Source organism: Nyctereutes procyonoides, unplaced genomic scaffold (genome assembly GCF_905146905.1).
Source record: "Nyctereutes procyonoides isolate TBG_1078 unplaced genomic scaffold, NYPRO_anot_genome, whole genome shotgun sequence".
Taxonomy (NCBI): domain Eukaryota; kingdom Metazoa; phylum Chordata; class Mammalia; order Carnivora; family Canidae; genus Nyctereutes; species Nyctereutes procyonoides.
This window is the reverse complement of record NW_026575024.1, coordinates 512,347-535,461: the sequence shown is the minus strand read 5'-3', so window position 1 is coordinate 535,461 and position 23,115 is coordinate 512,347. Positions and strand designations below refer to the sequence as shown.

Sequence of the window (23,115 nt, the reverse complement as noted above, 5' to 3'; positions counted from 1 at the left end):
TGGGGCGCCCTGGCCCCTGGTCACCTGGTCCTCTTGGGATGTGCCTGTACATGGCATGTACGTGTCTGTGTGCCCAGAGTCCCAGCATGCAGAGCTCACGCCTCATAAAAGTATCTTCGGCCACTCCCGTCCTCTCCTACCGCTCTCCCAAATTTTGCTCTCGCAGGTTTCTGACGCCTGTGTCTTGGGGGGCTGCGTGTCCCAGATCCTGATTTCCCACCTATCCTGGGGCAGGGGGAGGAGGGGAGGTGGTGAGAGGTCCTTGGAGCCTGGGGAAGTGGCCAGGACTGCCCCAGGAGCGGCCCAGGAGTGGGGGGAGCAGACTCTCGGGATCCTGGGGAGCCGGCACTTACCCAGGGCCTGAGCATAGCCTCCTCCCTAGCAGAGGGGTCCCTGCTGGGCACCCCCACAGCCTATTTGGGTCCTAGAGGACAGGACCACCACCCGTTTGAGTCTGGGGCTACATGCTCACAAGGAGTACCCCGTGACCTGTCTGATCCCACAGATGTAGGATGCACATGGGGACAGTACAGCCACTTAAACACACAGGTTTTGGGGTTTTTGTGTCTTTAATCATTCAATTTAATTTTAAGTTCACTTTCACTACGTGGATGAGATGGGTACATATCACACTAGGCTTCCACTGCGAGAGAGCTGCCGCTGCGGAAAGGAATCCAGCCCTCTGTTCTCTTTCCGCTTCCATTTCTGAGTCCCACAAGCACGACACGTGGGACAACTGGGTTCCAATCCTGGCTTGTCACTCCCCTGGAGGCTGTGTGGGTGGGGACGAGGATAGTGGCATGGGTCACTACTTCCCTATTGTGGGGGATCAGTATCCACTGCGCTCTCTGGCTTGCCCTGGGAGTCCACTGGCGGTGTCCCTATAGGTTTCTGCAGGATAGAAGCTGGTGGAGGGGGGGGGGGCTGCAAGCCACCTGGTTTCTGCAGTGCTGGCTCTGTCCCCTCATGCTTTCTACCCAGAGGATGGTCAGCAAGGACCCTGCCTTCAGTACTCCGCTAGGGCTGGATACCCCCCATGTCTAGCAGGCGACAGTCCTCAAAAGCTGGTGCTAGGAATCTGGAGATTCCCCCTAGGCTGAGGGAGGAGATGGAACCCAGTCCAGGAAGGCTTGGCAGGAGAGGCCTGGAGCCAGAGGGGGCCATGGGTCAAGAATGTCAAGGATGGACTAGGCAGGAAGGTGCTCGGGGAACCCCGCCCCCCAACATCTGAATCTGCAGGCAGCTGGTCGCTGACTCCCCCTGCTGTTTGCTCCCGGGGGCACTGGTGACTGCCACTCACACCTAGCTACACCTGTCCAGAGGTGAGCCTGAAACCCGCGTGGCCCGGAGCATCACGGGAGCATCTTTTTACCAGGGTGAGGGCCCGGGAAAGGGCAAAGACTCCAAAGGGCTCTGAAGGTGGGGTACTCCAAGGGTGTGTATTGCCCCGGCGGTGGGTGGGGAGGAGCGGTGATGGAGGAGGGTGCCCCTGGGAGTGTCAGGGCACCCCCAACCCATAAGAGCAGGGTAGCTTGCTCATGGGTCCCTGGTGGGGAATGCCCACTCCCCTGAAGACTAGGCCAGGCCACATCCCCCCCAGCCCACTCCAGCCACAGGCAATGACTGCAGCCTCCCAGGCCAGCCCAAGCCTCCGACTGCAAGCCCGGTGGTCTCAGAGGACCCCCACCCACCAATTCCAAACATTCCACTGCACAGGTGGCTCCCATGGCTGGCCAAAGTGACAGGCTGACCTGGCCACACACCGCCCAGTCACCCTTCTTTCTCCACCCCCACCCGTGTGCTCAGTCCCTCCCCCAGAAGGGCTTGCAGGTGGTGTGGCCTCTGCCTGTGGGCAGGGGGCTGGCTCAGGGGATGTGCCCCAAGTGACAAGGTGTTCGCAGGACAAGCCAGCATAAGGACCCAGGTGTTCCTGCTACCACCACTGGATTTATTGAGGCTGTCACCACATCTGCTAAGAGGGCCCCCAAGAGGGGGCCTGGCCAGTGCCTGGCCTGTGCCTGAACTGAGGGACCGTGCCACGCCCTGGTGGCTCCTGGAGGGCGCGCCTGTGGAGAGCGACATGCCACGAGGACTGGGCAGCTCAGAGCGGAAAGAGAAGCAGGAGCTGGGAGTGCTGGGGAGGAGGGAGCAGGAACAAGAGTTGCATCTAGACAAAGTGGGACAAGACGAAACCAGAGCCCGCGTGTGTGGACGGCTCCTCTCAGGATCCAGGCGCCTGCGGCCCGCAGCCCCTTAGCCGGACATCTCCTCCCGCTGCCCCTTGTTCCTGCGCACTTCGGCGGCGTGCAGCTCCTGCGGGCACGGGGGGGGGGAGCCCCCACAGCAGGCCTCAGGGACCCTCCGAGGTGCAGGAGAAGCCACCGAGGAGGACACCTTGCCCAAGACGAGGCCCGCAGCACCCCCGCCCCAAGTGTGCCCTGAGTGTGGCGCTGGCCCTCGCTGCCACACGGGTTGCTCCCCAACCAGAGAGAGCTGGGACTCGGGACGTCCTGGGGTTTGCAGGCTCCAGGGTAACCCCCCCCCCGGGGGCAGAAGCAGGGGCCACTCCTAGGGGGTCCCGCCTCACTCTGGGCTGTCTCTGGTCTGGGCAGGGCGGGGAGCAGCGGGGCTGCGGGTGCGCTGGGAAGGGGCCGCGGGGGGGGGGGGGCTCCTGGGGCTTCCCTGGCCCCGACCCTAACGCAGCTCCTCCCTCCTGTGGCTCCGACCCCATGCGCGTCCTTGGGGGCTTCAGACGGAACGATGGCCCCGGCCGGGTCCCTGGGCCCGGGCCTGGGCTGTGGGCGCGGAGTCCCCTGCGCACCGCCGCGCGCCCGGCTGCTGGGGTTCCCGGGGTCCCCCGCCCGCCCCGCCCCGCGCACCTTCTCCCGCAGCCGCTCGCGCAGCGCCGCCAGGTGCGCCTCGCGGATCTCCTTGCTGAGCTCCATCTTGTGGTTGAGCTTCTCCTCCGCCAGGCGGCTGAAGTTGTTGTTGTCCTCCAGGGCTTTGTGCAGCACCTCGCGCTCGTGCTCGCGCCGCTCCGCCAGCTGCTTCAGCACCTGCGCCTCCTGCGTCTGGGCGGGGGGTGGGGGGGTGGGGGGGTGGCAGGTGAGCGCCCCCCCCACCGGCCCCCCGCCCGGGCCGAGCTCCGGGGGGCCCGAGGGCTTGGGCACCGCCGTGACCTGGTACCTGGTACTGGGAGCTCAGCCCCAGACAGGCCCAGAGCCACGGGGGCCCCCCAGCAACACGGGCCTTGGCTCCCGCCGCCTCCCAGGCCGAGGCACCCTCAGGGGCCGTGGGGGCAGCTCCACTGATTCAAAACCTCCGGGCTGTCGTGGAGCCCGCACCGTGTCCTCCGACGGCTGCGCCCCGAGCGCCAAGTAGGTGCTTGGTAGGCCCGGGCTCTGGCTGCGGACACCCGGGCTGCTGGTCCCCACCGTCCAGCCCTTCTGGGGCGGGGACCGCCTGGTGGCCCGCAGAGAGCTGAGGGGGGCGGGCCGCCGAGCCCACCCACGTGAGGTCACTGCTGGCCACCCCCCGCAGGCCCAGGTCCCAAGGGGTCACGGGGACATGCTCTAAGGGACTTGGAGCCAGACTGCACTGGTCTGTGTGTGTGTGTGTGTGTGTGTGTGTGTGTGTTTCCACCTCTGTGGGGTTGGTGTGAGGGGAAGAGGCACTTCTCCCAGGGCCCGGAGCTCCCAGCAGGCCTGGGCTTGCGGTCCCCAACACATGGGGGAGTCCCCTTCTTCCCTCTTCCCTTCCCTGGACAGGGATGCCAGCCCAGGCTCACATCCCAGGGCCCCCTGCTGGCCATGCCCAAGGACACCCCTTTCACCTCCCTGTCCCATTCTCATCTCCCAAGAGGAGAGCAGGGAACCACGAGACCCTCTCCGTCCCCCTGCAGCCCCCCCCCCCACCCAGCCAACAGCCAAGCGGCGGCTTGGAACACTCTGTGCTTCGGGGACCCATGTGTCCACCCTCATCAGGACCTGGGGGCAGAGGAGGGCTCCTCACCTTCCTTCGCTCCTCAGCAGCCTCCAGCCGCTTCTGCAGCTCCTCCAGGGAGGTGTCCTTCCTCTTGGGGGGAGAGGAGAGCACTGGGCTCTCGGGGGACAGGTCAGAAGGGGACTTGAGGATGACCTCGAAGCTCTGGCCAGAGGCCCTCTTGTCCAGCTGCTTCACCTCCATGTCTGCAAGACCACACGGGGGCTCAGGCTCTGAGGGGACACGTTCCCAGCTCCTGCCCAAATCCAGGGCTGCAGGAGGGGACGCGGCTGCTCACGTGGGACTCCCTGGCCTGAGCCCCCAGGGCCGCCTCCCACCCGAGGCCACTCTCCAGACGCCAGCTGAGCCGAGGTGCGGGGAGGTCGGCCGGAGAGGCCGCGGGAGCAGGGAGCAAGGGGAGGAGGAGGAGGGCGCCCACCAAGCGGGGCACTCACCCCCGTACTGGTAGATGGTGTTGGGGTGTGGCTGTGAGTAGAAGCAGGAGCAGATGAGCGACAGCACCGACAGCTCCTTCATCTTCTCCTTGTAGGCTGTGGGCGTGAGGCCAGCAGTGAGGGCGCTGGGCACCCGCCGTCCTTCCTCCCCGGCACCCCCGACGCTGCGTCTCTCTGGAAGCCTATTCTCTTGCCCCCTACACCTCTCCTCTTCCCGCCCAAAGCTGACCAGAAGGGGGCCTGGTCTGTCCCGGGGCGCACCCCCGTGGGCTGTCCTGCGTTCTTCGCTTAGTATCCGCCTTCTTCCTCCTTTTCTTTCTTGCCATTTCTGCCTCTTTCCTCTCTGTGGCTGTGTTTTGTCCGTCTCCGTTCATCCTCCTTCCTGACTCCTTCTGTCTCTCTCTTTCCCTGTCTCCGTGAGTCTCTGTCACTGTGTATTTCCCGGAGTCACCCTCCCTGGCCCTCCTTCCTCCCCTTTCCCTCTCCCAGGTATTAACCACCATACTCCTGCCTGGGCCAGCACAGACGTGGAGCTTCTGCAGGCAGCACCTTCTTGGCCTGTACATGTGGGTGGAGCCCTCAGACTTCCTCCTGTGTGTGCCCCCCCCCCCCGTTTACCCCATGACCCAGCTGAGACCCCGAGATCACCAGGCCGGGGCTCCCCATCGGGCTCCAGCCAGATGCAGGGAGCTGTCTGCTCAGCACCAGAGCCCGCCCTCTAGCCTTGCAGAGCCCGTGCCCACCCAGAAGAGGAGGTGAGCTCGCCCACTGAGGCCCCGCACCCCGGCAGGTGAAGGGGAGGAGCCCAGTGCCAGATGGAAATAATTGAGCTCTTTGTGACCTATTCGTGACAAGCCAGGCCCCACGGTAGACATGCTGGCCCGGTGTCTCACTAGTGCTTAACAATCTTCGAGCCCAGGACCGTCCTCCTGCTCCACTGAGATGATAGTGGGCCCTGGTGGCTAGGGTGACTTGCCCAGAGCTCCTCAAGTGCAATCCCAGGTGGTCCGTGTCCTTTCCACCACTCTAGCAGGTCCCAAAGACTAGGAGGCTCAGAGACCCATCCTCCCCCCTCCCTAGCTGGAGAAGCTGGTGCAGGTCTCCAGAGACGGGGTCTGGCTTCCATGAAATGATCTTCCAAGGAGCACAGATGAATTTGGATCTACAAGGGTTTAGATCAACAAGAAACTTCCTGATCAAATTTCACACCGGACAGTGTTTTAAAATTGAGTTAATGTGAGGTCGGGAAAAGTGTTGGTATAGAAACAGGACACGGGACAGAAATTATCAGGCTCTTGTCTGAGGGAACAGCTTGTGGTGAGCCGGGTTTTCCCACAACCACCGCAGAGAACTTTGTCATTTGATCTAAATGTCCTGATGACCCGGGTCCTCCTAGAGAGAGCCCCAGAGACTCTACAGGGAGCACGAAGGAATCCCGGGCAGGCAGCAAGGAGAGCCTTTAAGGGGTGTGGAGGGGAAGCAGGGCTAGGACGTGCGTCTTGGTCATTGGCTTCAGGAGGCTGGGAAGCAGGGGGGCCATGGACACAGGCCTCAAAGGGGATTTTGGCTTGACTTGTCAGTTTTATTTTTTCACAGGCATAATCTATTTGTGCATTACTTGTGCTATTAAAAGTTAACTTTAAAAAGTAGGCAGAGGAGTACGTCACACTGCATGGCTGGGGAGTTAGAGCGAATAAGACGAGGCAAGGCCAGCTCTTCAGAAGCAGGGGACCGGGAGACATTTGGGCATTGGGAAGGCTGGGGAAATAGCCGGGCCCCTGCTCAGAGGGAGGGTCAGGAGGGGAACGTACTTGGATCCTGGGAGAGGCCACGAAGGAAGGGGCTGGTCTAACCCTGCCACCACCCGCCTCCTGGCAACAGGCACTGCCTCTCCCACCCTCCAGGTAGTCTCTCCTCACCACATGCGGGAACCCCCAAATGAGTTTAGCCCATAGGCGGGGAGCTTGGGGCCTCACAGCTGCTCAAGCTCCTCTCGGCCTTGAGAGGAAGTGTTCCCAGGAAGACGAGCATTTATTACAGAGGAAGAACACGTTTACAAATATTGGGGCAGCTCCCTTCTGAATAACTGTCACCCCTCAGCAGGAAGGGAGGCTGGGCAGCTGAGAGCACCGCACTGCTAGGATAGAGGGGAGAAGGATGGGGGGGGTGTGCTGGAGACTGAAGTCAGAGCTCTCGGAGCCCTGGGGGCCAGTGTCCAACCAGGAAAGGGGGGACTGTGTCCCGCGGCTGGTAATAGGGATGCAGCTTAGTGCCTGATGGTCACAGAGATTCTCCAGCTTTGTTTCTCCCAGGCTGATGGCCCACGAGGTGCTTCCTTCCCAGAAGACTCATCTGAAGGAGCCATGTGGGAAGGGGCACCCCCAGAAGGGGGCTTGGGAGGGAGGTTTGCTCTGTGGTCTGGCTGCGAGTTGGAAGGGACTGGGCAGCAGGTGGGGAAACTGGCCAATTTGTAGAGCTGGGGCTGGAGAGCAGGGCTGGGCCCAGCAGCTCAGAACAGCAGTGACACCTGTGTCCTCAGAGCTGGAGGGGCTTGAAGGCCATGTCTCCCTGCAGAGGGGAGAGGTCGAGGCCCAGACCCTTCTAGGCACCTCACCATAGACAGCTGGGATGTGTTTCTCCACATCACCAGCCAGGACTCGTCTCTTCCTTCCCATCACTCACTTCAGGGAGTCACTAAAAACAAGTCTCTGCCATGAGCTGCACTGCTTTCATCTCCTTCGTCCTTTTCATAGTAAATGTGAAGTATGCAAAAAAAAAAATGCACGAAGGCCTTTGGATGTTTAGGTCCTAGATGAGCAAGAGTTAGAAGGCACCAGGTCAGCCTACGGCGGCACAGAAACCATAATGGCAGCACTCATGAGGTGAGTCCCAAGTAACCCTTAAGACCAGCCGACAGAAACCCTTGTCGGATTCATTTCTACCAAGGGAAGAGAGAGAGGGGGAGGGAGAGTGAGTCCCAGACAGCAAGGAGCCCACCCAGAGTCACAGCACGACAGCATGGGAGCCCGGTCAGGACTCCCAGCCTCCGACTGCACCTTCCTGGTGGGAGCCTCACGGCGGTGGGGAGGCGGTGCCTATCCAGACCTGGGAGGGCAGAGTGCCCACAGATGCCCACACCCCTAAAAGGGTCCCGAAGGCTGCTGCTAATTGCTTCCTGACAGATGGAGCTGATTGCTACTCGGGCCGCCCTCTCACCAGTCAAAGTCAGAAGCAGGACTCTCCAGCAGATTCACCTTTCTCTGGGCAGGAAACTCTGGGAAATGAGGCTGCAAGAGTCATACGGCCTGGCATGGACTGGGCTCCCGCCTCTTGCCAGGCACTAGGCCAAGCACCTTTCCTGAAATACCCTGTTCATCCCCCAGAACAAGCCCAGGAGAGGCGCTGTCACTATCACCCCCATCCGGATGAGGCCCTGAGGGTTTAGGTCGTGTGTGTGCGAGCCCTCTCAGCTCCACAGAGTCGCAGAAGGAGAGAAACATGAGCACGAGTCTACAAAAGTGTGTGAAGAGCCGAGGGGGAAGGCTACCAGACACGGCCACCTCCCAGGCGTCCCATCAGCGCAGCCGTCAGCAGGCGCTCAAGGGAAAGGTGGAGCGACAGCTCTTCAGCCAACAGAGGAAGAGAACGCTGAGGTCCACCTCGTGCTGACGACAAGGTCATCAGACAAGACTCTTCACCTCAGTCACCAAGACGAAATGAAGCCCGCCAGCGAGCTGGGGCAGACAGGCCACGAGCCAGGGAAGGTCAGTGGCTGCTCCAACCGGGGAGGCCTTTTAACAGACAAGCCCCTGGGATTCACTCCAGCTGATTTTGGCCACAACTGACGTGCCCACGCAGCCAGTTCCGGGCCAGGCCCCCCCGCCTGTCAAACCTCGACGGAGGTGAGCACAGCCGTGTACACGTGTGGGCTGCACTGATGACGACACGGGAGGCCCAGCCCTGTGACTCTGGCCAGGGGCACTTCTCCAGCTGGCACGTCGCGCATCTATGAGGCGGTGGCCGTGCTGGACAAAACTGATGGCGCTTTGCTTTCCCTCTTCACGCCAGCAGCAACGTGGACACCCAGAAAAACCCTGGGACGAAGCGTGGGTCGGCAGTGCTCCAGAGCCTGGCGATGGAGACAGGGCTGGCGCCAGGGGGCCGGGAGGTCGGAGCCTGCGCGCCCACCCCGGGGGCCATCGCCAGGGCAGCTTTGGCTCTGTCCCTTCGCCACCTACCCCGTCTGCCTGTCTGTCAGGCAGGAATAAAGCCTATTGAGGAGGCTTTTTACGGAAGAGGCGAAGTAAGAGAAAAGGCTGAGAGCATCTCCCACCCGTGCTCGTTGTCTCCCACTGGGACAGGATCCTGAGCCAGGGCCCCCAGCCCTGCCTTGACGGGGGCACTGGGGTGGCACTCTGGCCGTGAGAAGGCCAGACCACCCCCTGTCCCTGCCCAAAGCTGAGCTGAATATCTCCGAGGAGATCAACAGGAGAGAGCAGGGGGCAGGTGAAGGCCCGGGTGCAGGCGGGGTGTGCTCAGTGACACACGTGGTCAGGTGCCACCTGGGGCCTGAGAGGCTGGACACGGCACACGTGAGAGTGGAGCCCGGCCAAAGCGTGTGTCGCCCCTGGAGGGAACCAGGCTGGCTGGGGAGAGGGGACCCCCAAGAGGGAGGGGAGGGTGGGTTGGGAGTGGAGCTTCGGGTCCAGGGGGAGAAGGGGCGTTGCTGGGGGAGCTGCTCCCCCGACGTCCCCGAGGCGGAGGGCGCAGAGATGAAGTGGGTCCTGGGGCGGCCAGACGGGGCAGGGTGCCCCCGGGGAGCGAGCCCTCCGGCCGGGGTGGCGGCAGCCCCGCAGGCGCCAGGAACTGCTCGGCCCCGCGGTGGCGGCGGCGCAGGCCGGGAGGGGGGGCGGCGCGGGGAGGCGGGGCGGACCGGGGAGGCTTGGAGGCGGCCGCGGCCGCTCCTCCCCCGAGCCCCGCTGCGCCAAGGGCGGCGGCTGCCTGGACCCGGCGGCGGCGGCGGCGGCGGCGGCAGGGGAGGGCGCCGGCGGGCTCGGCTGGGCTCGGCTGGGCTCGGCTGGGCTCTCCTCCCCCGCCTGCCCGCAGCGCCCTCCCGCCCCCGGGGCCGCGGAGGCCGGCAGCCACCCAGGGCGGGGGCTCCCGCCGGGGCCCCCTGCCGCCGCCTCCCTCGGGGCCAGGGCCCGCCGGGGTCCGCGCCTCCCCACCGCCCACCCAGCCGCGCGCCCCCAAACCCGCCCCTCGCCCGGGGCTCTTAGGCGCGGCCCCCGCCCTGGGGCGCCCGGTGCTCGCAGCCCCGGCGGAGCGCGGGCCGGGGGCGGGGGGAGCCGCCCGGGGAGTCGCGCCCCGCGCCTACCGGACAGGGTGCTGGCCATGGTGCTGGCGGCGCGGGCTGCGGAGGCCGGGAGGCGCGGGCGGCGGCTGGAGCTGCAGTCGGCGAATGCTGCAGTGCCGGGGAGGGGAGGGGAGGGGAGGGAGGGGAGGGAGGGCGGGAGGCGGGCGCAGAGCGAGGAGAGCGAGCGCCTGGCTGGCTGTGGCAGGGGCGCAGCCGTCAGAGGGAGGGGACGGTGGGAGGGGAGCGCCCAGCTGGGCCCGCGGGGCGGGGTGCTGCGGCCGGGGCCCATCCACCCACTGCTTACCCCTTACACCCCCCTGCTGCCCCAACCGGGCTTTGTGCGGGCTTGGGGGCAGGGTGGGCGTGGCGGGAGAGGAGGGGGTCCCCACATCAGGGTGGGGCTGGGGAGCCCGCCCGGCCGGGAGGCGCCTCCCGTGTGCCCAGGCCCGTGCTGAGAGCGCGTCACAGACAGTGGGGGTCGGGGTGGGTCGGGAAGGCCTCCGAGGAGCATCCCGGAGGGCGAAGTCGGTTCCGAGGCAGAAAAGAGGGTCAACGGGAGGGGTGGCGAGGCCTAGAACAAAGCCCTGGGAGCCAGCTGGAGAGGAGGACAACCCCAGCTGACACCCCACTTGCTGTGCGGCTGGGACCCAGTTTCTGACTTCTCCGTACGTCTGTTTCTCAAGTGTAAGAGGCGACAACAATGCCGGTGTCCAGATGATGGAGAAGAGGGGTGCACTTGGTCACGTGTGGGGTCACGCCTCCCCTCCTCTCTGGGCGTAGGGTTCTGGTTGATACCCGCAAAGGGAGAGCCTGGCAGAGGCGGTGGGCCCCTTGCTGCAAGGGCCATCTCTCTCCCTTTGGGCCCGGGAAGCCATATGGATGGAGTGTCACTCCCATTTTAGGGGTGAAGCCACGGAGGTCAAGAGAAGCACTTGCTCCGCGACCAAGTAGGTCCTAAGGCCAGGAATCAGACCGTGGAAAGCCTCGGGAGCCTGTGGAGAGGTGAGGCAGGCTCAGAAAGGGGACGGGCCGGGACAGACCGAAGGGTCAGGGGCAGCCCGCAGGCCCGGCAGACGTGAAGACAGGCACACCTCCAGGTGCACACATGGCAAGGGTGGGACGGGTTAACGTGTCCTGTGGTCCACAGTGTCCCCACAGGGCCCGCAAGAGCAGGCTCTCCATTCAGCTTTGTTGACTTGGCCAAGATCTCTGTGCCTGCTGGGCGGGGCTGGTCACCGCCCGCCTTGGGGCCCGTTTCCTCTCATCTTTTGCGATTAGGTTCAGATGTGGCATCGCCAGTTATCGTTTGTAGCGGGCTGGGCAGTCCCACAGAGGACGTGCGACCGGACAGCGTGTGCACTGGCTGCGGTTTGGGCCCCAGGGGCCCCGAGCCTCTGGGTCCTGCCTTGCTTTCCCTGGGCCTCTGGGAGCACCAAGGCCTCTGCTCTTAGAGGACGCGGGGGGTGGAAATGAAGAGCAGGACTCAGGGCTCTGAGCCCCGGGGCTGCTGGCTTTAGGCGGTCTGCTCCCCACCGGCCCTGGACCCGATAAGGAGAGGATTTTTTTTATTTTATTTATTTATGATAGTGAGAGAGAGAGAGAGAGAGAGAGAGAGAGAGAGAGAGAGAGAGAGAGAGGCAGAGACACAGGCAGAGGGAGAAGCAGGCTCCATGCACCGGGAGCCCGACGTGGGATTCGATCCCGGGTCTCCAGGATCAGGCCCTGGGCCAAAGGCAGGCGCCAAACCGCTGCGCCACCCAGGGATCCCATAAGGAGAGGATTTATCTGAGAGGCCTTGGGAGGACAAACCTGTCCATGCCTGAGCTGGACTGGAGTGGGTGGGACGGAGCCCTCTGCCCGCGTGTGGCCAGCGGCCCCCAGCCCTCCCCAAGCACGAGGTCTCACAGGCAGGGACGTCACGGGGGCCCACTCGCAGCTTTGGGGGCGGCGTTGCCAGCCGGCTGGGCTGTGGGCTGGCAGCTCCCCAGAGGTGGCTTCTTCCTGGCGCCCTTTGGAACATGCTGGGGCGTCCAAACAGCTACGCCTAAGGGGTGGGCAGGCCTGGGTCCCACCCTGACCTCCCTGGACGTGGGTGCTGGACACCCCAGGGAGGCCCCGGGCCCACCCTGACCCGCCGCGGACGTGGGTGCGGGACACCCCCAGGGAGGCCCCGGGCCCACCCTGACCCCCCGCGGACGTGGGTGCGGGACACCCCCAGGGAGGCCCCGGGCCCACCCTGACCCCCCGCGGACGTGGGTGCGGGACACCCCCAGGGAGGCCCCGCGGACGTGGGTGCGGGACACCCCCAGGGAGGCCCCGCGGACGTGGGTGCGGGACACCCCCAGGGAGGCCCCGCGGACGTGGGTGCGGGACACCCCCAGGGAGGCCCCGGGCCCACCCTGACCCGCCGCGGACGTGGGTGCGGGACACCCCCAGGGAGGCCCCGGGCCCACCCTGACCCCCCGCGGACGTGGGTGCCGGACACCGCCGGGCAGGCGGGGAAGAGCCCCGAGGCGCCCCAGGATAGGGGCGGGGCAGTCCCACGAGCCCGGGCAACGCAGGGGCGCGACCGCGGAGGGCGCCGGAAGGCGGGCGCCGGCGGACGGCGGGGCGGGGGGAGGCCGGAAGCGCCCCACCCCGGTGGACGCGCGCGGCCCCAGGCTCAGGGCGGGGCCGGAACCCAGCGCGCGGACCCTCCACCGCGGGACGGTTTCCGCCCGGAGCGACGCCCTGCGGACCGGAACTGGGAGCGGAAGTGCCGAGCGTCCGGAGGCGACCGAGCGCCTTAGCCCGCGGGGTCCGGACCGGCCGACGGCGGCCGCGACGCGGTGGCGGGGCCCCGGCTGACCTGGGGCCGATCCTGGGGTGCCCCCGGCCGCGGAAGGCTGTCCGCGGAGACGAGTGAGTGGCCAGCCGCAGAGACCCCGGCACCGGCGCCCCGAGCCGCACGCGCCTCCGGGAACTGCAGCTCCCAGCAGGCCCCGCGCCGCCCGGCCCGCGCGGGTCTGTGCCGCGCTGCATTCTGGGGCCGGTGGTTTTCCTGCGCTCGGGGGCGGGGCCTCCGGGGCGGGGCGGGGCCTCCGGGGCGGCTGCGCGCGGGGCGGGCGCGCAGGGTTGGCGCCAAGTGGCTCCGGTGCTCGGGCCTCCGAGCTCCGCGCAGCTGCGGGACTGCAGGCGCGGCGTGTGCCGCCCTGCTCGGCCCTGGCTCTTGCCCGTCCTGTGGGCCCGGCCGCCCCTCCCCGAGCTCGAGGGACCGGTTTGGGACCGGGGCGCAGGGCAGGCCCAGGGGCTGCGCCTCCCCTCCCCGGTGTCCCAGGCCGGCCGTCCCACCGCGCGGGGCGGCTGCGTCGTTGCCCAAGTGGCCTGGCGCCCCAGGAAGGCTGGCTGCAGGCTCCTGGTGCCCCTCTGTGCCGTCGGGCCTCCCTGGAGCACAGCCTGGGGTCCCAGCCGCGGGCTGGCGTCGCTCATCTGCAGTGGCTGAGACCCCATGTCAGAGGGGTCGTGTCTCTCCCACAGCCCGGGTGCCAGCCAGCCTGTGTCCTGAGAACGGGCCAGCATGCCCAAGATAACCCTGAACGGCGTGGCCGTGGATTTCCCATTCGAGCCCTACAAATGCCAGGAGGAGTACATGAGCAAGGTGCTGGAGTGTCTGCAGAAGGTACAGCTGCGGGTGGGTCGGCACGGGCAGAGCTTCAGCCAAGTCCTGACGCAGCGCAGCGTAGCTCCGCTCGCCGGTCACCGGTGCTGAGCCCTGCCGGGTACCAGGCCTCCTCCCGGGTGCAGGGCTCAGGCCTAAACGGGGCTGGTGTTCTAGGAGACACGGGAGACACGAGGACAGAAAGACCGTTGTTGCTCAGAGGGAAGGTCATGAGGTCACAGGCTTGGGAGCACCTTGAGGGCCCTTCTGAGGAGGTGGCATTTGAGCCAAGGCCACATATGGAGGAGCAGCCAGCAGTTTGAGGGTCTGGGGGAAGGAAGTATTCCCACGGGGCTGGATTCTCAGCGTCTCGTCCTCGCTTGGGAAGGGGTTTGAGCTCGGGGGGTGCTGGAAGGCAGAGGGGTGCAGGTCGCTGGCTGACTCTTGGCATGCTCTCGTGCACCCGGCTCGGGCCCCCGGCCCTGCAGCCCCCGGCCTTCTGCAGCCGGGCTCCTGGCCGCTGTTGTGGGCACGGACTCCCGTGCCCGGGCACGAGGAGCACGGTGGTGGCCATTTGCCTCCGTGTCTCCCCAGCCTGCTGGTCGGGCTCCCGTCTGAGGTGTATGTGGGTCATCAGGTTCTGTTCAGCACGGACCACCTGCGGCTAAAGTCGCGGAGCGATGTTCTGTGTTGAGATTTGGCACCTGATTAGTCACTTTACTATTTATATCAAGTTGAAAAATACCGTCGAGGTTTGAGTGATGCTCTGCAAGTTGTTTGCTAACGAGGGCCGAATTAGCTCATAGCTTTTGGCTGGTGGCCTGAGCGGAAGCTCTGTCAAGTTCTCACTGTCGCCAGGCCTTCTGCTACCTGCGGGGTGGCCTCCGCCTCCGCCTCAGGTGGGCTGTGGTCTGCAGTGCCTCTCCCCTGCTTCCCGTGACCTTGCTCCTGGCCCCATTCAGAGAGTAAATGGCATCCTGGAGAGCCCCACCGGCACGGGGAAGACGTTGTGCCTCCTCTGCAGCACGCTGGCCTGGCGGGAGCACCTCCGCGACGCCATCTCTGCCCGCAAGATTGCTGAGAGGGTGCAAGGGGAGCTTTTCCTTGATCGCACCTTGTCATCCTGGGGAGATGCCGCTGCAGATGGAGACGGCGCAGGTGAGGCTCCTTTCAGCTCCTCTGGGGCCTCTGCAAAGAGGTGGCCACGGGGTAGAGCGGGCTGGTGAGGTCCCGGTGCAGCTGCTACGTCCTCTCTCACCATAGGCCTGAGGTCATGACCGTGTGGCCAAATGAGAAGGCCACACATGTCCTCCTAGGTCATAGGTCATTCCTTTATTTTTTTTTTTAATTTATTTATTTACGATAGTCACAGAGAGACAGAGAGAGAGAGAGAGAGAGAGAGAGAGAGAGCAGAGACACAGGCAGAGGGAGAAGCAGGCTCCATGCACCGGGAGCCCGACGTGGGATTCGATCCCGGGTCTCCAGGATCATGCCCTGGGCCAAAGGCAGGCGCCAAACCGCTGCGCCACCCAGGGATCCCGCCCCCTAGGTCATTCCTGGGACTAGGGGCGCAGGGCTGAGGTAGCCAAGTGCCCCTGGGTTAACAGCACACCAGAACTTTGTGTCATGGAGCTGTGACCTGTTCTGCTTCCTTGTCCCCGGGCAGCTTGCTACGCGGACATCCCAAAGATCATTTATGCCTCCAGGACCCACTCACAGCTCACTCAGGTCATCCGCGAGCTGCGGAACACCTCCTACCGGTAGGTCGTGCGCTCACCCTGCCTCTGAGGTATGGGGGGGTGGGGGTGGCCTTGGCAAGGTGGCTCACGGTGCACCGTGCCTGGACCCCGCTCTGAGGCTTCGCTGCGCTCCAGCGCCCGCCATGCACTGGGCTGCAGCCAGGGCCACGCTGTCCCTGCCGCCCACTGCTGACGCGACAGCAGCTCCCAGAGTACGTGCCGCCCTGGAGTTAGCACCCTGCGCTCCCGGGGGGCGCTGCCGTCAGCTGTGGTGGGGGGCGGCGTGCCGGTCGTGTGAAAGGAAGGAGGACGCCTCCGCTGCAGGGCGGGGGCCGTTCCAGGGTCTCACACCAGCCTTGTGGGGCCGGGGGCCTGGTCGGCGGGTGTCCTCCCGTGTGTCCCCTGCCCTGCCTCCTTGCTCACTCTGGGCCGTGTGGCGGAGGAAGCACCTCCCGAGCCCAGGGCACGTTCTGGCCACGGCCGCTCCCTTGGCTTCCCAGGTGCACACGCGGGTCACGTGTTGAGGTGCTCCGCGGTGGCTCCACAGCTCACGCTTGTGCTGCTGGATGGCACCAGGGCTGGTGCTCTGGTTCCTGGGCCCACGGCTCTCCCTCCTGCCAGGCCAAGGGTGTGTGTGCTGGGCTCTCGGGAGCAGCTGTGTATCCACCCCGAGGTGAAGAAGCAGGAGAGTAACCACATGCAGGTGGGTTTCTGGGGTGCGCGCTCGGCCTCTGTGGTTCCCTTGGAGCTCTCGGCTGTGCCCCCAGGGGACGGCCCAGGGAGGAGCCGGTGGGCCAGGGCTGGCACGGTGCCGGGCAGCACCGCCGGTAGCGAGTCCCCTGGCCGGCCGGCGCCCCACCCTGTCTTCACCATCACGCTAGCCGGGCCTGCTGCCTTTTCCTCCCAGATCCACCTGTGCCGAAAGAAGGTAGCAAGTCGTTCGTGTCATTTCTACAACAACGTAGAAGGTAAGAGGATTCGTGGAAGCCACTCTTGCTGGTTGGCGGCACCCAGCCAGGTGGGCTTGGAGCATGTGCTCCTCAGGCCGCGTGGCCTGCTGGCTGTCCCGTTTGGGGCTCCAGAGCGGCCACGTCGGTGCCGCCGGATGAGGTGGTGCCGCGCACTGTGTCCCGACCGTGCACCCATTGGGTTGTGTGCAGAAGGGCTCGTACGCCAGGGCAGGAAAGGCTGTCGTGTCAGAAGGGCGTCCTGGCAAGGCTGGCCTCTCGCACCGGGGTCTGGGAGCTTGGATGTCCGGGGTCGCCACCCCCTGCGAGGAGGGGCTCCCGGGGCCTAGAGCGTCCTACGCAGAGCAGCTGCTTCCTCCCGGGAGTCTGGGGCTGGGGCACGCGGCAGCCGCGGCATCTACGTGACCGGCCCCAGCAGGAGCCCCGGGCTTCTGGCCAGCTGCCCAGCCGACAGCGTTTCACACGTGGCCTCGGCTCGTTCGGGGCATTTGGCCTGAGGAGGGGGTTCTGGAAGCCGGGCCTGGTCCCCAGGACGCCTCTGCGGGCTTGTTTCCCGTCACTGATTCTGCTGTGTGTCCCTGGGCTGCGGTAGGGCCCCGTGTGGGTGTGGCTGCCCCGGGGCCCCCCGAGTGCTCCGCGGCTCCCAGAGGTGGCTGAGGTGACGGCACAGGGGCGTGACAACAGCTGGCCCTGCTGTGGCTTCACGTGTGTGACCTTAGGTGCCCACAGCCCTTGGTGCCTGCTGCTACTTTCCTTAGGCCCTGGGTGGACGGCTGGCCCTGGTCTTTGCTTTCCCCGGGCGGGTGTCCCTCACATCTGTCCAGGAGCGAGCAATGGCAGAGGCGCTTCCCTGGGGGTGGCCTCTGTAGTTTCCTGCCTGCAGTCAGGACTCGGTGGCTTCGGGTGGTTTCATTGGAGTGGGGTTGGGGTCCCCTGTTTCCTGCTTCAAGGTGGGGACTCAGACCCGGGCTCAGAGGTGACAGGCCCTCAGGCACGCACAGGTGATAGTGCTGGGGTTTGGCGTGCCCAGCATCCAGGGCAGTGCTTGCTCCCGGAGGCCTGAGCTGGCGGGGGGGGGGGGGGTCCTCACCCCCCAGGGAGAGGCATCCCTGCACGCTGTCCCGGGAACTCACTCCTCGCCACCGCGCTTGCTATGGTGTCTGCTCTGGCGGCACCGGGGACCCTCGGAACAGCAGGGGAGGGTGTGTGGGAGGTTGAGCTGTAGCCTGGTCGTAGGGGGCCTGGACGGGGGTGGGGTGGGGTGGGGCAGCTGGCAGCCCGTGTGGCCTGGGGGCCTGGGTGGCTTTTCTCCTTGGCTGGGTCCACCTTCTACTCACAGCCCTCCCGCCTCAGTGCAGCTTTCCCATGGGCCTTGGGGTCCCCTACGGCGCTCATGGAGTCCTCTTGTGCCCCGTTGTGGCCGCCTCCCTTGTCCACGTTCCTGGCAAAGGTGGGGTTGCAGGTGTTCTGCTTACCACGTACCAGAGCCTTTGGGCAGAACCAGTGGGACCTGCTGCAGCCACCTTTCCACAGCGGTTTGTGGTTCAGCTCTCCACTCTGCAGCCCTCGCCTGCACCGCCCGCCCTGCACTGTCTGTTGTCACGTGCACTGTCCTCACCTGCACAGCCCCTCACCTGCTCTGCCCCTCACCTACATAGCTCCTCACCTGCACTGTCCTCACCTGCACAGCCCCTCACCTGCATGTCCTCATCTACAGAGCCCCTCACCTACACTGTCCTCACATGCACTGTCCTCACCTGCACAGCCCCTCACCTGCTCCGCCCCTCACCTACGTAGCTCCTCACCTGCACTGTCCTCACCTGCACAGCTCCTCACCTGCATGTCCTCACCTACAGAGCCCCTCACCTGCACTGTCCTCACATGCACTGTCCTCACCTGCACAGCCCCTCACCTGCTCCGCCCCTCACCTACGTAGCTCCTCACCTGCACTGTCCTCACCTGCACAGCCCCTCACCTGCATGTCCTCACCTACAGAGCCCCTCACCTGCACTGTCCTCACATGCACTGTCCTCACCTGCACAGCCTCTCACCTGCTCTGCCCCTCACCTACGTAGCTCCTCACCTGCACTGTCCTCACCTGCACTGCCCCTCACCTACTCCACCCCTCACCTACATACCCCCTCACCTGCTCCACCCCTCACCTACGTAGCCGCTCACCTGCAGTGCCCCTCACTCGCACTGTCCTCACCTACGTAGCCCCTCACCTGCTCCGGCCCTCACCAGCACTGTCCTCACCTGCACAGCCCACCAGCTGCAGTGCGCTCATCTGCAGCATCCTTTACCTTACCTGGTGGGTCCCAGAGCAGGAAGTGGCTGGGAGGTGAGCGGAGGGGTGGGAGCCAATGGAAGTGGAAGTGACCCCCCCCTGCCCCCACTGTCCCCGGCCCTGTATGGCGACGTGAGGGTGCCTCAGCTGTCCTGCTGGCTCCAGGCTTCATTGGCCTTCCCCTGGCCCCCAGCCTCCCTGCTTTGCCCTGGTTCTTGCCGCGTGTCCTGTCGGATGTCCATGGCACGTCCTTGCTGTGCCTCAGCCTCCGCTGCCCTCCTGGCACGGGGTGTGTGGGGGCGTCGCTGGCAGCCACCCAGCCCTTGGGGAGAGTGAGCGGAGCCTCTGGGAGGAGTCCAAGAGGAGGAGAGGCATGTGTGGGAGGAAGGCGAGAGGTGCTAGGGCCAGAGTCCTGCCTGCCTCTGTCTGGGGGAGCAGGCCCTGCTGACCACCTGCAGCATCCACATGCCGGCGGCCGCCCTGGGGTCCCTTCACCGCCCACCCCCCCCCGAAGGTTGTTGAGCTCCGGGCTGTCCTGCTACAGAGCCTGTGCCTTGGCTGCTCTGTTGCTGTGGTGCTGCTGAGCACACAGTTCTTTCTCCTCCTCTCCCTGCTGTCTCTGGGGCGCCTTGGGGTTCGGTCACTGCTGAGGTGTGTCCTGGCCTGTATAGCAAAGGGCTGGGCCTGGGACCTGGCACAGTGGAGCCGGGGCCAGGAGCGCGTGTTCACAGGAGGCTGCCCCGGGGCTCTGGGGTGTGTGTTTGAGAAGATCCCTGGTCCTGCCAGCCTCCGCTCCTGGGTGGCTGGGTTCAGGCAGGTCCTCGGAAGGCTCCTGGGGCCCCTTCTTGAGCACCTCCCTGCCTTGGGCCACCTGGGCAGCTAGCAGGGAACGGTGCTTATCCTGGGCTGCCATCCTGGGCAGGGGCCCTGAGTGTCAGGCGTCAGATGGGTTTTGCCTCAGGGCCCCCCATCTGCCCTGCCTCAGATCCGTGCTCCTGCCCTGTTGACGTCGGGGGAGGGGGGAGCAGAGAGAGGAAGTGACTTGCTGCCAGACTGAAGCCTGGTTGTCTGACGGATGCTTCCAGGGCACGGCCTGAGGGCCTCTGGGATGGCGGAGTTAGGCAGGGGGCTGTGCTCCCCCTCCGGTCCCCACGGGTCCCCTGCCCTGTTTACGCTCAATCTCAGGCTGGCAGCTAGCGTCTGAGGTATAGAGCAGAGCTTCCTGAGGATTACTGCAGGTTTGGGGTCCCTCCAAGGTCGCTCTGAGACTCACAGGCAGGAGTGGCCTCTCGTGAGTCCCCAGGTGGTTGGGTGCCTGGGCTGCCCTGAGGGAGAGTCCTGGGGGGGCGCTGCCGCTGCCTGGGCTTCCCTCTGGGGTCTGTGGTGACTCACGGGGGCTGAGGACACGTCTTCACTGTTACCTGTGTCTCCAGAGAAGAGCCTGGAGCAGGAGCTGGCTACCCCCATCCTGGACATCGAGGACCTGGTCAAAAGCGGGAACAAGCACAAGTAAGAGCCCCGGCCAGGCAGTGGCGGCTGCGTCCCTTTAGGACAGGCTCTGCCGCGGTGAACGCGGGCACGCTGCTTCCTGCCCTCTGCTGCCTTGACCGAGCGTAAAACTAACCGTTGTCAGGTGGGAGAAACATAAATGGTTTTGAGCATGACGGGGTCAGCAGGGAAGCTCCCCCTGCCTCCCGGTGGCCCCCGTGCTGATGGGCAGCCCCGGTTCCCAGCAGCCCGTGGGTTGAGCATTTACGCTTCTCTCCTCGGCTGGTTCCACTGAACATGTTTGCCTTTCTGACGTTTGCTTTAGGGCTTCGAGTGGTGCTGAGACAGGACAGCATCTGCTTTCCGATTGCCTCGTTCCTCTACCCAGGAACGGGACTGGGGTTTCTTGCTTATGTAGATTTTTAGACGGCTGATCCGCTCACGTTAACAGCAGATGGCGTGAAGCGCGGTGCGGTGAGCCCTCCCAGGGTCCGCAGGCCCGGCTCCGGTCTGAGCCCCCCATGCAGCACGAGGCTCCTTCCGCCTGCTTGCCCATCAGGGGGCACCTCGGCCGGCGGGAGTGCTCCGTGGCCTGGGCCTCCCTCCCGGCTCCGGTGCGTGGTGCTCACAGCGTCCCCTCTTTCTCCAGGCTGTGCCCCTACTACCTTTCTCGGAACCTGAAGCAGCAGGCTGACATCATCTTCATGCCTTACAACTACTTGTTGGACACCAAGGTGAGGTCTCCGCCCACGTGGCGGGTGATTCCTGATGTCGGGGTGTCCCTGGGCTTGTGAGGGGCCGTCAGAGTCTTTGTTGGTTCCGTTTCTGAGATGAGACCGTCAGAGTGGTGGGCGTGTGGGAGGACGCGGCCCGCTACCTGGTCTGCCTGGTCAGTGGTGCCGGCGGGGGCTGTGGGTCTGTCATTCTGGGCTCTCTGGGTGTGGGCAGGCTGGTGGACTGGGGAGAGCCGTGGCTGCCCCCAGGGCCAGTCCCTGGTGGCTCAGCTTTTCTCTTTCCAGTTGGGCTCCGTGAGGCAGGCCGAGTGTGCTCTTGCATGCTCTTGCCCTCCCTCAGTCACTCTCGGGATGCACGTGTCCACCCATCTCTGCACACCCCTCTTGTTCTAACGCGGGGCTCACTCTCCACGTGTGCAGCGGCTTGTCCTCCCTGGAGTGGCCCAGGGCCCCTGTTCCTTCATCCCCTCAGCACCGCTGCAGGGGAGACCGTCAGAGGGCAGTTGTGGGCGTCGGTGGGTGGAGCGGGTGCCGCAGGGCCGGGAGGTGTCAGGAGCGCAGCCTTGGGGGCCACGGAGCCAGCAGCCGCAGGGGTGCCAGGGGGGGGGGCGGGAGCAGGCCGCCGTGGCGCAGAGCTGGGGGTTTGTGCAGGGCTTGTGTGTGGTCTCGAAGACCGGGCCTGCCCCAGAACAGCTGTCACCCCTGAAAAGGTGGTTCTTTCTGACCCTCGGGAAGTGGAGAGATGGGAGGAGCGGGGCGGTCTGACAGGAGGTCGGGGCTCCAGGCTGCTGGCCGCTTGCACGGTGGCGCCGCTAGGGCACACCCATGTGTGTGGCCCTTGGTTTTCAGCAAGCTTGCGTAGGTATTTCAGCAGGAAAAGGTAAGGTTGGCACTTTTTCCCCCTAAAAATTGGTGTTGCAGTAGTTGGATCCCCGTTTGGAGAAGAGTGAACCTCAGCCGTTACTTCACACGGTACAGCCTCAAACATAAAAGCCAGAAACGTGACGCTCCTCTAGGACAGAGCAGGGAGGGCAGGCCGAGCTTTCTGAGCTCAGACGCACAGCGTCCTGGCCACAGACAAACCCGTACGTTCGACTTCACCGTAATTTAAAGCCTTGACTCTTAAAAAGAGCGGAAAATTCAGAAAATTACAGCAAGTCGTAAAGGGAGAGCGTACGCCTGGTCTGTCTGGGTCTCGAAGGGCTGTGCTGCTTCCAGGACAGCGGGAAAGGCCGTGCACGCCTGCTGGCGCGGAGCGGGCCAGAGGTCGGGTGGGGAGGGAGTGGGTCTCCTGGCCCGGCTCAGTGCTCACCTCGACACCCTGCTGCGTACTGAGAACAGGCACTTTATTTTATGAAAATTGAACGTCGTGTGCAGTCGAAGCCCAGAAGTACTAGTGCTGGCCCCCAGCCCGCTCGCCTCGCCCCTGCTTTGGGCGTCCTCCACCCCGTGGCTGTGTGGCAGGCATGGTGTGGGTCGGGCCCTGACGTCCAGCTGCGTGGTGGCGGGTAGAGCCAGGTGGCCGTGGCGCGAGGGCCTTCCCCTGCCTGCCTCGTGCCTCTTGGCTCCAGCCCTGCTTCCTTCCCCTCTTGCTGCAGAGTCGCCGGGCACACAGCATCGACCTGAAGGGGACGGTTGTGATTTTCGACGAAGCTCACAATGTGGTGAGTGTCCAGGTGGTCTCTCCGCCACACCTGCCCTGCCCTCCCCCACTTCCCTGCAGGGAGCACGCAGACCTTTCTGCCCCAGCCCTGAGTAAGACACGCTGGCCGGCCCGTGGCCCTGTCCACGCAAAACCCCCACGGGCCTTCCTGGTGGCCGCCTGGCCTGCTGCTTGCCCCTTGACACCACCGCCTTGGTTCAAAGAGGCCACCTCCCAGCCCCTCGCTGTCACCTCTAGCCTGCTCCACCCACTCCTGGGGCATCTGCTCAGGGCCCTGTTTTTCCAGGAATGACTGGCCTTGACCAGGGCACGGAAGGAAGGCCACTTGGGTGCTCCAGAGCCTAGTGCCCTAGGTCAGCAGCGGCCACCCTCAAGCTCCCACTTGGTTCCAGGTGGTTGTCCTGGAGGACCATAGGCCCAGTAGGCCGGGTCTGGCTTTTGAGAAAAGCCGGAAATCTACATATACTTTTTAAGTTTTGTTTTTGTTTTTTTTTTTTTTTTGAAGTAACTTCTACACCCAGCTTGGGGCTCGAACTCATGACCTTGAGGTCGAGAGTTGCACGCTCTTAGACTGAGCCAGCCAGGCGCCCCAGAAATCTATATTCTAATGGGAAATTTTCCCATAACGAAATTTCAAATGTTGGCGTGGTCGTATGGCTGACGTTGGACCAGTTTGTGATGTGGCCAACGTGGCCTTAGAGACCGGGGTGGGGCTTGGGGGCCCTCTGCTTCCTGTAGCCCCGCACCCCTACCCCACCCACCCTCCTGGATCCCCGAGTCCCCGCCCGCACCGGCTGTAGCATGGTGTGC

General features: G+C 64.8%; 2 protein-coding genes across 2 annotated transcripts in view; one reads left to right on the top strand and one right to left on the bottom strand.

Moving 5' to 3' along the window:
* Nucleotides 1-1,927: 1,927 nt before the first annotated feature.
* Nucleotides 1,928-9,923, bottom strand: STMN3 (stathmin 3). The gene is made up of 5 exons (XM_055343973.1): nt 9,811-9,923; nt 4,437-4,532; nt 4,012-4,187; nt 2,880-3,071; nt 1,928-2,313 (listed from the first exon to the last, which is right to left on the bottom strand). The coding sequence occupies exons 1-5, from the start codon at nt 9,827-9,829 to the stop codon at nt 2,254-2,256; spliced, it is 543 nt and encodes a 180-aa protein (XP_055199948.1). The 5' UTR covers nt 9,830-9,923; the 3' UTR covers nt 1,928-2,253.
* Nucleotides 9,924-12,889: 2,966 nt separating this feature from the next.
* Nucleotides 12,890-23,115, top strand: part of RTEL1 (regulator of telomere elongation helicase 1) — a 29,159-nt gene continuing 18,933 nt past the window's right edge. The window contains exons 1-8 of the mRNA XM_055343961.1: nt 12,890-13,447; nt 14,389-14,584; nt 15,093-15,186; nt 15,787-15,868; nt 16,073-16,133; nt 19,854-19,929; nt 20,558-20,642; nt 22,241-22,306. Of these exons, the coding sequence (XP_055199936.1) occupies nt 13,346-13,447; nt 14,389-14,584; nt 15,093-15,186; nt 15,787-15,868; nt 16,073-16,133; nt 19,854-19,929; nt 20,558-20,642; nt 22,241-22,306 (762 nt within the window). The 5' untranslated portion in view covers nt 12,890-13,345. The remainder of the gene's footprint in view (nt 13,448-14,388; nt 14,585-15,092; nt 15,187-15,786; nt 15,869-16,072; nt 16,134-19,853; nt 19,930-20,557; nt 20,643-22,240; nt 22,307-23,115) is intronic.